The sequence below is a fragment of the Phocoena sinus genome, chromosome 11 (assembly GCF_008692025.1).
Source record: "Phocoena sinus isolate mPhoSin1 chromosome 11, mPhoSin1.pri, whole genome shotgun sequence".
In the NCBI taxonomy this organism is placed as follows: Eukaryota; Metazoa; Chordata; class Mammalia; order Artiodactyla; family Phocoenidae; genus Phocoena; species Phocoena sinus.
Window position 1 is genome coordinate 99,958,825 of NC_045773.1, and position 14,779 is coordinate 99,973,603.

At 46.6% G+C, this 14,779-nt stretch overlaps 1 protein-coding gene across 1 annotated transcript in view; it reads left to right on the top strand.

Annotated features, from left to right (window-relative positions):
* F13A1 (coagulation factor XIII A chain) overlaps window positions 1-14,779 on the top strand; it is a 137,997-nt gene that overhangs the window by 120,235 nt on the left and 2,983 nt on the right. The window contains 1 exon segment of the mRNA XM_032648302.1: window positions 9,953-10,089. Coding sequence (XP_032504193.1) covers window positions 9,953-10,089 — 137 coding nt within the window.

A 14,779-nucleotide genomic window follows, 5' to 3' on the forward strand; every position in this document is an offset into this window, starting at 1 on the left:
GCTATTATGCTTCTCCTGTGCTATCTTATTTAATCCTCATTTCCACCCTACAAGGTGGGCAGTATTGTACCCATTTTACAGATGAGAAATCTGAGAGGCCCAGAGGAGGCAGTGCCCTGTAGCATGGTGGTCAAAACACAGGCTCTGGGACCAAACTACCTGAACTCAAAGCCTGTTTCCTCAACACACTGGCTGTGTAACCCTGGACGCATCACTTACTGTCTCTTAGCTCCTGTTCTCTCAGCTGTTTAACAGAGACCATGGCAAGTCTTACTTCGTAGAGCTGTTGCGAGCGTAAAACGAAATAATGGGTACCTAACGCCTAGCTCACGGTCAACGCCGAGTATGTGCTGGTTGTTGATATTGTCCTTGTTACTGGTCACAAGCCACTTGCCTGTGATCACCTGCCTGATAAGGGAGGGAAGGAAGCTTCCAACCCAGATCTTACTGATCTGGAAGCTAGTACAGGTAAAGGCTCGGCTACGTCGCTCTCACACTGGAACTTTCACCAGAATAGAAGATGGCGACTGCATTTACCGAACAGCCTGGTGTTTCCGGGGAGGAGAGATCACAGGAGTTGGAGTGCAGTGGGGTGTCAAGGGCTAAGGCTGTAGAACCATAGATGATCCTTGGTGAGTGGATAACATTCAGCCGGTAGAGATGGATGGAGAGACCACTCCAGATGTTAGGGGGAAAAACAACATAAGCAAGGGCGGTGTGGGGAGCGGCTGGAAGCTGCCGCAGCGGGAGTGCAGGCTGGAAGCAGGTGACTAGTGAAGAGAGCCCAAGCAAGGCAGCCTGGGGCCACTTTGAGGTGAGGCTAAAAGGTTTGGATGAGAGCTTCCCAAGTGATCTGAGAACAGGGGGGCTTCAGTGGAGCTTCTAGAGCACGAATGTAGCATCATTGTCAACTCTGACCTCCCAAGAGTCGGAGCCTCTTGCATTTCTCCCTTCTCTTCAAAGCCTTTGCCCAAGCACTGTCTCCTGGGAGACCCAGCTCAGCCTGGGGGCTGGAGCTGCCTGAGGGCTAGTTTGCAGCTTTTCTTACCCAGCTCCCTTTCTAGAGCAAAGAGACACCAACCTGGACCACGATGGGGCCCGCCTGTCTGGATCCACATCACCGTCAACCAAAGCAGTTAGGCCAGTGGACACATCCTTATATCCTAAGGACCCAGTCTTGCATTGCATTCGTCCCGTGAGCGCAGATATCGGAACTGGGTTTAAACTGTGCTCCCAGCTGACTCATCCCGGCACCCACCACGCATGAGTCACAGTGTGTGAACCTCATGCGGAAAACGGCAGGGAGAGGCAGTCATTAAACTTTAATGAGCACACATCTCTTTTCTCAGGCTATCAAAATATTTTGATGAGAAAAGCATATTTTATTAAAATCAGACATAGAATTTGTCTCTGCCTTCCCACGTGTTGATTGTTGTTAAGAGGCTTTAAGTCAGGAAAAGATTCTTCAGCCTTTTGATGTTTAAGGAACGGCTATTTGGGGGAGGGGACGGGGGCAACAGAGGGCATTCAGCTGGTCTGCCGGCTAGAGGCTGGTTTGCAGGAGTCGTGGTGTGTGACATGGGGGCAGAGTGCCGGTGGTTTCCTCCCAGTCTTGGGGAGCAGTGAAGCTTTCACAGTTTTCACGTCCTCACCCAAGTCAACTAGAGCAGGGACGCCGGGGTGGGGGGAACCCTTACAAGCCCCTTCTGTAGAGAAGCCCCCAGCACAGGGGCTTGATGGCTGGACCCGGACATCCCGGGTTCCTAATTCTACCTGGGCTGCTCTGGGCTAATTCGTCAACATCTCAGATGTAGAATGGGTCCAGGAATACTGCTGACCTTGTTGGGTTGCTGGGAGGGATAATAGAAATAATCCTTATAAAGAGCCTAACCTGGTACCTTGATCACAGTAAGTACGTGATGAAGACCAGCTTCTGTCAGGCTTCCATCACATGGCATAAGCCACCACCAAGTCTCCAGACCTTTTCTCCCTTTCCTGCTTCCTCTCATCCTCCTTCTTCTCCTCTCTCTCCCTCACACACACATCCTCTCTCTCTGAACTTCCCTGTCCCTTTTGCAAAATAACACACTCATAATACTAGTCCCAATGTTAACTGCAATCATATATAAAACCCAAAGTGGTTAAGGACTAAATCTGGGCCGTTTCTGAGAATGCTTAGCCCCTGCCAGGACCGGTGGCTGCTGGTTGGTGTTTGCTCCCTGCCCGCCCAGTCCTCTCTGTGCTGGGGGTTCTGTAGTCAAACCCCTGACACTTGCTCAGGGCAGGAGCCGCCCTCTGGCCAATGCTCACCTGGTGGCCTTGAAACCGACCCCTGGGCGTTGAGCACTGCATTGTTCCCTGTGGGAGCCTCCTGAGAGGGGGCCGGTCCCGAAGAGCCTGGAGGAGACTTGGGGGACAGAGGAGAGGTGGTCACGTGTTCCCCCATGACCTCCTTTCAGTATCTGGGAAAACAACTCCCAGTGCCATTTAAAAGTGCTCGGGTCCCACCGCATCTTTAGTATTATCGTGTAGGACAGTCCTGTAGCCTTTTCAGAACATGATGAGACACCAATAGGCTCATTCTCTCCTATGAATGAGGAACAATTTTGCTAGGAAAAAAATAAAACCACTTTCTATGTATGTGATTTTAAAAAGTTACAGCCATCAACAGACCATAAACCAACAGGTGGCCCTAGATTTAAAAAAAAAAAAAAATCTTTTAAACTTTTAAAATAAGAACAGCTGACCGTTTCCAAGATTTTTTTTCACACACATTTTAACGCGCCTCCCTGCTTCCGCCACCCCAGGTTGTACACAGTCCGCACAAGTGCAGGAGCTGTCCTGGAGTGGCATTGACATGATTTCAACATGCGTTTGCTCATTACTTATCTGTTCTGTTGGCCAAAAGAATTTTTCGGTATTTCTCCATCCCGATGTTTAGTCACTCACTCATTTATTTAATCATTCTACAAAGAGTTATTTGGTGACCAGGGGCACTCCTCTTGCACCAGGCAGTGTAGCCAGGGCCTAGGAAAGGGGGTAATTCCTAGACATCAACCAGCAGAATGTCCTCCCGGCACTCTGGACCTGCAGCGGTGAGGAGAAGGCAGGTCACGTGGGGAAGGTCCCTGCTGCCCACCCCCCCGGGTGGTGGCTTCCTCTGGGTGGCTCCACTCCAGACCAGATCCGACACCTGTGGGAGCTGTGCCCACACAGTGGATAATGAAGGGACCAAATCGAGCCCACTCGCCACTCACCAAGCCACACAGCCTGGCAGGACGCTGTGTCCACTGGAAAAGGGGCTCCCTTTCCTAACTAGCACAGATGCACCGGTGCCGGCTCCACGCCCAGATCGCTTCAGAATCAAGACACTGTCTTGGCTTTTCTTAACCACCACTGTGCTGCTGTGTTCTAACTGGAGCCCACCACTCACCTGAGGTCGAGTGTAAAATCCTCTTCGTCCCTCTTCTGCCCGTGCCCGTGGCAGCCCCAATTTTAACCAGAGAAGAGCAAAGCCGGCAGGGATGCTACGGCGGACGCCTGGGCCAATCTCCTCCAACATCCCAGTTCATGTGTTGTTTTACTTTTTAACCGGAGGACAGGTTAAAACTGGGGAACCACCTGAGGAATAGTGAGTGTCCCCAAATGCTTGACAGCCACCAGGTACATGGTGAGACTTAACTGCAGTTTCACTTCATTCTGTGAGAGCCTAAATACCTGCAGCTTTCCATCGAGGCAGAAAATGAACAAAACTCTGTGTCTAATCATCCCGAACCCCAGCCCCTAAACCGTTTCTCCTGCCGTGTTTCCCACCGAGCATGTTTCTCCCTCCGGACCTCCCGTGGGTTCTCCGTGACTCTGACACGTGTTCCAGTCACCAGGAAGCACCCCTGCCGTGTCCACAGCCCTTCAGTGGGAGACTGGAGCAGGGCACGGGGTGTGGGCTTCTCCACATCTCTTTAGAAAGTGTCAGTGGAGGCCGCCAGCTTCTCTCCTCTGTGCTTCTCGGCTCCGGCACCTGAGAACCCGAATCCACATCACTCCCCACGGGGGAACTTGAGGCTGAGGAAGTCCTCCTGGTCACCCTGGCAGCAGTGTCTCCCTCCAAACCTCCATGGCATTTAGGGTCAATAATTGCGATGTTGCAGGTGCTCTGCCAGGTCACTTCACGTACGATGTCACACTGAATCTTCCCAAGAACCTCGTAAGAAACCAAGGCCCAGAGAGTTCAAGTGATCGGCCCGAGGACACACAGCAGTGGTCCCTGGTCTTCGGACCCTGAGTCCAGCATGCTTTCCCCTCAGCGTCCCTCAACCATGGTCACTGTCTTCGTCCCGGCCACCACAGTGGTGCCCTCAGCGCTGCCGTAAGCCATCTGTGGAGAAAATCAAAGTCTGTCTGTGAGGTCCCACCATGAGGCGCTCTGAGCAGGTGAAGTCCACGGACCTGGGGAGGGTCCCAGGCAGGGTACCACCAGCCATGGCTTTACATGCTCAGATAGCTGACTCTCTCTCCATCCTCTGTTGGTCCCGGAGGATCAGGCGGTGGGTTACTCCATTGGCCAGGAGAGCACGTCCCAGACTCTCTGTGAGCGAGGCCTCCACTGGAAGGGGAACATGTCCCCCTCCCTCTCAGCACAGCTGTGGGACAAACTGCATTTGAGAATGAAGACGAAAACCACTGGTAACTGGGGTTCCTAAAACAGGCTCTCTGTGCATTCCTGTTCACACGGAAGCAAAGTAAAACAGCAAGAACGGCAGATCTCATCTACCTTGTCGTATGATCAGTGTGCTTGAGCTACTGGCTCTTTTTTTAAAAATGATGTCTCTATCTTTACCCCGAATAGCACATCCTGTAATCACCAAGTGATACAGTATATCAAGGCCTCAGTCACATTGTCACATTTTACCCTGGCGTAGAAATCTGCTTCTTTCCCCACAAAGTCAAAAAGAAGGAGTTGAGTAGTAATATATATGTTTTCAAATTTAGCTCAGAATCGAGTTGTAATCACTGTGCTCGATGGTAGCTTAGTGATGGCAAAAGGTAATACTGCAAATGATTCTTCAGTGGGTTTCAGGAAATAAAGAAGCTATTTTCGGCAGAAAAGGTTACTATTTTTGCCTCTCTGCTGTCAGAGATGACAGTGTACGTAGTGCTTAAAGATGAAGGCTTTGGAGTCAGAAAGACCTAGATTCATATCTGGGTCCTGCCAACTTACAGGCTCTGTAACCTGGGGATTTTGTTTGTCTTCTGAGTTTTAGTTTCACATCAATAGAATGGGGATAATGTTCATGTCCACTGCCGAGTCCATAGAGGATCAAACAAGATAATGTAAGTGAAAGGAAGCCTAAGTAAACACTAAAAGTAATGTGAGTTGCTATTATTATTACTTACCAGAGTCAGCACAGCGGGTGGTTAAGCAGTGACTCTGGCGCCAGGCTGTCTGCATCCAAGTCTCGCTTCCCCTACTTGCTGTGTGAACTTGAACAGTTCACTTCACTTCTTTGTGCCTCACTTTCCTCATCTGTAAAATGAATTCTCATAGCGTCTACCTCATAGGGTCGTGAGGATTAAATGAGTTAATATAAGAAAATCCCTTAGCAGCATCGTCCAGTAGAACTTTCTGTAATGACGGGAATGCCCTAAACCTGCACCTTCCAATATGATAGCCACTAGACACATGTAGATGCTGAGTACTTGAACTGTGGCTAGGACAACTAAAGAACTGAACTTTAATTTCATTCCATTTTAATTCAGTTAAATTTAAATAGCCCCTTGTGGCTGGTGGCTACCACATTGGACGGTACAGACTTAGAACATCGCCTGACTGTCGTAAAACCTGACCGTCGTCAAAAAAAAATTTGCATTATTTAGTCAAGGCAAACCTAAGTGGGCTAGTGAGAAGCAACTGTGGTGCCGGTGCTGGTGAAGTGGTTTGCAAACAAGCAACTGCCTGTTACCAACAGTGACCATAGGGTGGGGAGGAGGGGAAAAATCATTTTCCACTAATTCGTGGAATCCATGATGGACAGCACTTGAAGTAAGGGCTGTGACGTGAACTAATAAATCATGTGAATTACATTGACAACTAGGTTCATTCTTTCTCAAACTTTTTCCTTCATTTCAGTTTTGATTTTGAATAGTTATTATGCATGTTATAAAGCATATACTCCATGGAAGAGGGCTTCTGATTTCCTAAAAGGTAACTTCCTCCCAAAAGTGTGTGTGTGTGTGTGTGTGTGTGTGTGTGTGTGTGTTTTAGTAACTTTCTTGTTTATCAGAGAAACAGAATACTGATCGTTATGGAACAGCATAAAAGACAAGAACTCAGTATGTCAATATCGGTGAAGGGTGTTTAACTTGAAAATGCATCATATTTTATGTCAGTATAAAAAAACCAGAAATATTTTAAATGGAATATTGAAAAAAATCAAGGTGCAAAAGTATTTGATGTCACTGAGTATGACATATGCTTCATCCTTTTCTCTGGTCCAGGTAATGTCCGGTCTTCTCTATAGTGAACACACTGCGAATTGCACCCCACTTAAATCAACACATAATATGAAAATACTATGTATAATGCTCCCTTTTCCTTGAAAGCGGGAGGAAATACCTCCACTTAAATTGCCTAAGCAGAAGACAGCGATGCTGAGTGCTGGGCAGGCTTTATATTTGGTTTGGTTTGTGTTTCTAAGTTTCGTTATTATCTCAGCAGTCAGGTAAAGGACGTTTAAATCCGGGTGCAGGAGACCAGTGTCAGAAAAGGGACACGAGCCTTTGTTAATTGCAAAAGAAACACTCTACGACCCGAGAAGGGTCCCCTCCTTCAGGCTCCAGTATCAGGGAAGGCTGAGAAGTACTTATATACCCGCTCCGGCAGCTAATAACAGAGGTCATATCTGGAAGCAAAATGATTTGGTATGACACGTGAAATTATCTGAGGAGGCTTCATCTTCTAATCATATTCAGATCTAAAGCCTATCTCTGAAGGCCTAAACCCTGGGCCAGCCTTTCAAATACTAAATTCCCCTTATTTCTGCCATCAGTCACCTGGAAGGGTCCACTTTGCTTTCCACAGCAGAAGAATCTTCCTGTAGAGGTAGCCTGCCAGTATGTAAAGGATCCTTAACTTGGAGCCCATCAGTCCCTTGAGGGCCATGGATAGATATCCTGGGTCTGTAGTGAACCCCCTAAAACTACCTGCAAAGTGTATGTATCTTGTATTTGTCACTGTGTGTTTGTCCGTGGGAGGAAGGGTCAGTAGCTATTATCAGATTTTTAAGGGGTTGTCCCCGTAATCTCAATGGCATACCACGAAGAAAGCAGATGACTCCAAAATATTTTTCCCCCAAAATCAAAGTGATCATAGCAAACACTTTCACCAATAGTGTCTCTAAAGCAGTCCCACTTTCTCCAACTTAGACAGCTTTTGTAAATGTTATCTTTATCCTGTATTTTTAGAAACCAAAAAGTGTTCTGAAATTTTTTTCAACTTAGGAAAAATATGTTGGATGCGCTTGAGAATTAAACCAAAGATTCTATGTAAAGTATTCTAATAATGCACTTTTATACAGTCATCCCTCGGTATCCATGGGGATTGGTTCCAGGACCCCTGCAGATACCAAAACCCATATCCACAGGTTGAGCATCCACAAATTCAACCAACCTTACATTCTGCTGTGCATGCCAGGTTGAGGACCACTGAGACACATTGCTTGGCATACAATCCATGCTTTGTAGGTGACACCTGTGGTTGTCATGACCATAATCAGTGTCTGCTCCACCCCGACTCCTCTTTCCAGCCCTCCACCCATCCCACCTTAGCGGGTGGAGACTTGAATGTAATGACCATGGAGAATTGGTTGCAATTTTCATTTTTCTTATAGATTTTTTAAATCCCATAGACATAAATTTAGCCATCAACATGTCTTAAAGAGTAAAGCCACTATTTACAATGGCCAGGACATGGAAGCAACTTAAGTGCCCATCAACAGATGAATGGATAAAGAAGATGTGGCACATCTATACAATGGAATATTACTCAGCCATAAAAAGAAATGAAATTGAGTTATTTACAGTGAGATGGATGGACCTATAGACTGTCGTACAGAGTGAAGTAAGTCAGGAAGAGAAAAACAAATACTGTACACTAATGCATATATACAAACTCTAAAAAAAAACAAGGTTCTGAAGAACCTAGGGGCAGGACAGGAATAAAGACACAGATGTAGAGAATGGACTTGAGGACACGGGGAGGGGGCAGGGTAAGCTGGGACGAAGTGAAAGAGTGGCATGAACATATATATACTATCAAATGTAAAATAGATAGCTAGTGGGAAGCAGCCGCATAGCACAGGGAGATCAGCTCAGTGCTTTGTGACCCCCTAGAGGGGTGGGATAGGGAAGGTGGGAAGGAGATGCAAGAGGGAGGAGATATGGGGATATATGTATACGTATAGCTGATTCACTTTGTTATACAGCAGAAACTAACACACCATTGTAAAGCAATTATACTCCAATAAAGATGTTAAAAAAAAAAAGAGAAAAGCCATAAGGTTCTAATTCTTAATGCTAGAGCCAATGAGCGAGAATCTTCTTCTCTGGGCAATGGCCTTCCTCTTTCCCTCTATTCACGAGAAAGGCTCATTTCCACATGATTTTTCCTGTGTTATAGACCGCTTAAAGAATAAGGCAGTATAGTGCCTGGGTTGATGTATAGAAAACTCAACCAACCAATAAATTTCATTTTTAAGCAGTCAACCTAATATAACAAATATCTACTGGACACCAGCTAGATGCTGGAGTTGAAAGTGGGCTAAAATAAGGTGAATAAAGCAAACTACCCCAAGTATTGCTAATCCAAAAAAGTATGAGCTATAATGTATTGAGCCTTTGTCAATGCGCCATGCATTGTGTTGGCTGCTTTAAATGTGTTAACTCAACTTGCTCCTTTCCTGTGATGGAAGAACTACTGATATTATCTCCTTCCCAAGTTATTTAGAGCTTATACAGACCCATCCACTTGGCATACAAAGCCCCTAGACGAACAAACAAATACTATAGCCCCCTGGTCACTTTCCAGCACGTCGTGTTGATGTTGGGAAAGCATATAGTCCCAAGTGTGTGGTACATCGTGAACACAGCATAAGAACTAATAATAATAACAACAGCAATAATAATAGCATTCTACGTAGATTACCCCATAGGAACGCCAGTCCTGTTTCAGAGACAAGAAAACTGAGTCTCAGAAAGGTTGGAAAAGTCACCCAAGGCCCCACTGCTAGGAAGCGTTGGAGCTGTCCTTGAACTCTGGCCACTTTGCCAAATACCCAATACTTCTGACACTTGTGATGGATAAACTCACCACAAAAAGCCTTACAGCCTCCTGGACGCAGATGCTGTGGCTGCAGAGGAAAAGTCCCTTTTGCCTATTTTAGTGTCCAGATTCCTCTCCTTCAAGTTCAACGGTGAGGCCTCCCTCCTCGGACATATTTCTTTCTAGAGTGCCTCCAAGTAAGAAGGCGCAGGCCCCGTGGAGTGTTTTCTTCCTCTTGAACTCAGAGATCCCTCCTGTCCCGGCAGGAAACTTGAACCCCTTCCAGGATCAGAGTTCGCCTGGCTGCCCTCACCACGGAAAGCTGCTGCTACACCAGATGCACTTCCACCTCCTGCTGAAAGCCACAGCTGGGGGCCACGGCTGTTCACCTCAATTCTAATTAGGGTGGTTTTCATAATGGGGAAACGAGTGCGATTCTAATTAGTAATTGTCCCATCTTTTTCTCGATAGGTATCCCCCAGTCAAAGCGATAGCCTCGTCGCACTGGTTCCCTTGCCAAAAAGTGGTCATGCTGTAAAACACAAGAAAAAGTAAAGAGGGCTAAAGATACAGGGGAGCATAAACAGGCGTTATGGGCTGCTAAGGAACTTCTCTCTCTCCCAATTCACTTCTTAGGTCCATGGCGCTCAGGTAGTCGGTTCTGACATGGTTGTGACCGTTGAGTTCACCAATCCTTTAAAAGAAACTCTGAAAAATATTTGGATTTACCTGGATGGTCCTGGAGTGACGAAACCCATAAGGAAGATGTTCCAGTGAGTGCTGGGAAAGTGGGGAGGTGAGGTGGGGTTGTAGGAAGTTCTGTCTCTCTCCGTGTTTTCCAAACTCACATCCAATCCCCAGCGAACACGTCTGAGAAGCTGCTACCTCCAAAAGCACAGCGTTGCTTTGACCAACACTTCCATCATTCAATCCTTAAAACCACCTCAATGGGGGGAGCACTATAATTAGCTCGCTTTGGTGGTGGAGGAATTTGAGGCTTTGACAGGTTGACTGGTTTGTCCCAAGTTGTGCATTTTATAGAAGTAAGCCAACATCCAGACGTGGCTGGCTGATTGCAGATCCCGAAGTTCAAGAAGTTTGCCATACTCCTTCCTCGTGTACTCATTCTTCTCGTATTTACGGAGGTATCACGCTAAAAGATGTCCCTTTTCTTGAGTCCTTTCTTTCCAACCCCACCTCCAAGATCTTACCAACCGGCTCTCTAGAACTGTTGCTTTCAGTAAAACAAAGGTGAGCCTAGAGAGTTCTAGACTTGGTTCCCTATTCAAGGGACCAACGACCGCCCTGCGCTCTGTAGTAACATGAATGAAACTCTGCTTCTTCCACACCTCGCGCCATTAGATTGTGCCCTACAGTTCTCAGCTTCTGTGACTTCTACTGACAAAGAGTGTCACCCATTCCGTGTTCAGGTACTTCTAGTCGTTAGAAAACAATTCCACCTTTCAATCCCACCGATGATCCAAACCCCGTCATCTGGACCTGTATACAGAGTAAGGCACATTTGTCTTCCATCTAATGGTTTGCAAATGTTTGCAAAAAGCTGTCCAGTCTTCCTTGCGTCTTCTCTGTTCCTACACTGACTTCATTCCCCTCATCCCTAACATGGTTTCCCACATCCTCCAACTTGTCAGTACTCCTCTTAAAGTGTGACACCCAGAATGCATCCCAATCTTTGAGGTTTATTACTCTCATTTCTACCACAAAGAAGTCCCGGTCAGCATCGATCAATCTAGCATATTTCCTGTGGGGTGACCTTCTAAGGTATAAAAAAGGAGGTGCAGGGATTCGGAAACTGCCTTATGACCCAGATATGTTAGGAATTTCCCCAATGCCCTTTATGGGAGCTACCCAGCTCGGAGTCTGTGAGACAAATGCGAGGCCTCTTTCACCCTTTCTGAAGCACCTTTAAAGACAATGTGTGCACTAGGGGCTCGCTGCATTTGTTTGAAACTACAGTGCTCACAGCTTCTGCATCCCATCATTTAAGAGGTACCTGATGCTGGAGGATGCAATAAACAACAGAGAAAATAATCGGAGTGCTTTTTTTAAAAATGCAAAAGCACAAAACATAACAACATTCCTGTGCTAATAGGAAAGCTGCAAGAAAAAAAAAAAAATTAAATTAGAAATCAACCCCAGCTAGAGGGAGAGGTCAGTAGAGCTAGCCCTGCTTTCATCAGAAACGACAGTCTCACTCACCCATTCTCACACCTTCCCACTCGAATCAGATGCAAGAATCGCTCAGGCAAAGTGAAACACATTTCTTCTTTAAAACAGCCCCCTGCTGTAGCCAATTTTTCCTTCTCCAAAAGGCCTCATCTGAGGGTACTAGAACCTCCTGCCACTTTGACACCTTGGCTGTGCAAGAATTCCACCTTGATCCCAAACCAATGCAAGGAAGGAGATAATCTGTGTATTAGAAGAAAGATGAGTCCTAGTGCAGTGCAATGACCCACCATTTAGGAGGCACAGGGCTCAAAGAGGGTTGAGTGTCCAGGTGCATTTCTTACTGTTAATATCTGACATTGGGGTAGGACAAAGGGGGGTGAACTGGGGAAAGGATGGAAGAGGCCAGTCCCTACACGGTGGACACAAAGCAAATGTCCCGCCCGCACTCTGCCGTTGGCTCTACTGGTAATCACCTTCAACGCATAGGTCTATGGCAGATCAGTAACAGACAGAGAGCCAGGTCCTCAATCCCTTATGGGGATCCAGATCCAGAGGGTGGATCTCTCCAAAGCTAGGGAAGCTTTATTTCTCAGAGACTGTCAAAAATTGGAAATAACTTGACATAGAAAATACTTATGACCTAGGGTGGGCTTGGGACTTCGGAGAGACCACTGGTTTCTCTGTTTCCTCCTGATTCCTCCTCACACCTTCACAGCCCGGATCTGAGCCAGCCAGCACCCACAACCATCTTTTCGGATGGTTGAAACACTGCGGTGTACCCTATACCGCCAAGACCTGATCAAAGAGTGGCAGATCAATGTGACAACTTGGACCCTTAAGAAGTGCAATTCTGTAGAACCAGAACCCTTCACAAGACTGTATTCCTTTCTCAGATCCACGCCTTGAATAGTCAAGGGAGTCTCCACCCACCTGCCCACCCGAGGGCCCTAGGCGTTAGGGGGTCTGGAGCTCCAAGCAGAGGGTCTGGAAGGCGGGAGCTAGCGAGCAGGGGATTGAACGAGGAATAGGTGGTGCCATGTCCACTCCTCAGTCAGGACACAGTCAACTCCACTCCAAAATGATTTACCTTCCTGCTCTCCCCCACGACCTCCCCACACCTTCCTCGGGTGCTCGGAGGTGCTACTCCCACAGACCGGCAGCTGTCCAGCTTCTGCCCTTGATACTTCTGCAACATCAAATAATTCATCTTCCGGATTCCTTTTTCTCTTTAAAAAATGATGAGGTTCTGTAAGTTATTTTAAGAGAAAAGTTCTCCGACTTTGTGATTTTGTTTTAAAGTTTGAGTCTCTCAAGTAGGACAGAGGGCTAGACACGTGGAGGACAAACCATTGATAGCTGCAGCTTATTGCGGTAAGAATCCCCTACGCCCGCTTGTGCTCAAAATGATAAATGGCCGGCGTATCTCGATTGCTTAGCGCATTACTGAGAAACATTTATCACAATGTCTATCCCTGGGAATATAGGATTATTCCAGTATTACTCCACTTTTTTTTTTGAATTTTATTTATTTATTTTTTTATACTTCCCTTAGCAAGATGGGGAAATGATGTTTTTCTTTCTCTGTGCATGCATTTTTCTGTAGGTAAATGAATACTTAGGCGTGCATGTGTCTCTTCATGTATGAGTATCTCCACTGACGCTCACGAGTGGGCATAGATACGTGGATGGATATCATTACGGGGACGCGTTAATGAGTTAGACCAAATAATGAAGTAAGGCTCAGGGTTTACAGTTTCTGTTTGAGGGAGTTGCCTGGACTCTAGGCCGCAGGCCATATCCTTAAGTGGGACAACTCTTTCGCAAAATGTTCTGGATGGATCACTTGCGGAAACCAGGGAAGAAAGAATGAATGGATCAGGGTAAAAACAGCACAGCTACTGAGAAATAAATATCTAAAAACCTATATTCATACTGAAAAGATTATTTAAATTAAGGGTAGAGAATTGTTTCTCTGCATACAAGCCAGAAGAACTTTCCTAAAGTACGTTGCAGGGAGTTCAGGCAGAAAATGATGACCACAAAGGTGATGGTGATAATAATAATAGCAAAGCAGCAGCAGCAGCGTATGTCTAATACGTGGTATTTAACCACATCTTGCCACGGTTCTAAGCGCAGCACAAACACTAACTCACCCACCCTCTCCACACCCCTCTCAATATTTCATGGTGTCCTTTTACAGGTGAGGAAACCCGCAGTGAGCTCAGCGTTTTCCAAACCTTGAATCATAAAAATAATTTACTGAGTTGGAAAAATACTCCCATATGTAGGCTCTGGGTGTGCGCTTGTCACATAATTTGGCTTTTCTGTAACTGAATAAGATAATTTATATAGCCTCATTTCTAAAGAACAAAAATTAAGAGCTAATGACAAATTAATCGAGACGTTGAGACTCTCAGAACCAGTGCCTGGGGCAGCCCTAGAGAGAGGAGTCCCCTGGCCTTAGAGGCATTTCCCAATTCACTGGCCACAGATACAAGAGTAAAGGGATTTCTTATTTAGCGGCTAGATTTCTAAGATTTGAAGCCTTTCCCCTTTTCATCCCAGAGGATGTACACCTGCAGCCAGGTAAAATCCATGTTGTTTTAGTGATCTTTGAGGATATCATGGGACTCTAACTTCATGTACAGTAGGTCAAGCACAGGTGGATGGCCCCATATTTCTCCTTCGCTCTGGCTCTGTCTAAAGTGATGCTGTATGGCCCTGACCTCCAAGGGCAAACGGGGGCTCTCGTAGCTGAGGCCTTTGAGCCACTCTAGACTCACCGACAGTCCCCGTCTGTGCCACCCTCCCACCACCGCTCCAGTTCAAAGCCACAGTGCTGCCGTCAGCTCCTTTGGTTCCCAGGCCACCCCGTGGAGCTCGTAGGAAGTGCCCTCCCATCCCCTGGGCCCTCGCTCAGGGGTCTAAGGATCTACCCACCAAATTCCTCTGCACAACACGTTCTTCATTTCTGAGCACCCTCTTTGTGTCCCCAGTGTGTGTCTCTGTTCTTCCAGGGTCTGGGCCATCAGGATCTGTGACTGTGGAAGATTCCACAGGCTCCTTAGGACCTCAGAGTCCTCGTCTGTAAAATGGGACAGTCGGATGAAGTGATTTCTAAGTCCTTTCCAATTCTGACATGCTGTGCCCCAATAACCCCATAAAAAGAGTCTGGTCCCTTTTCTCTCTTTTTTAAGACATGCCTGGTGGTCTCCATTCAAATCCCTGATGCTTTCCCAGAAAAGTGCAGGCCAAGGGTTATACACAAAGCTG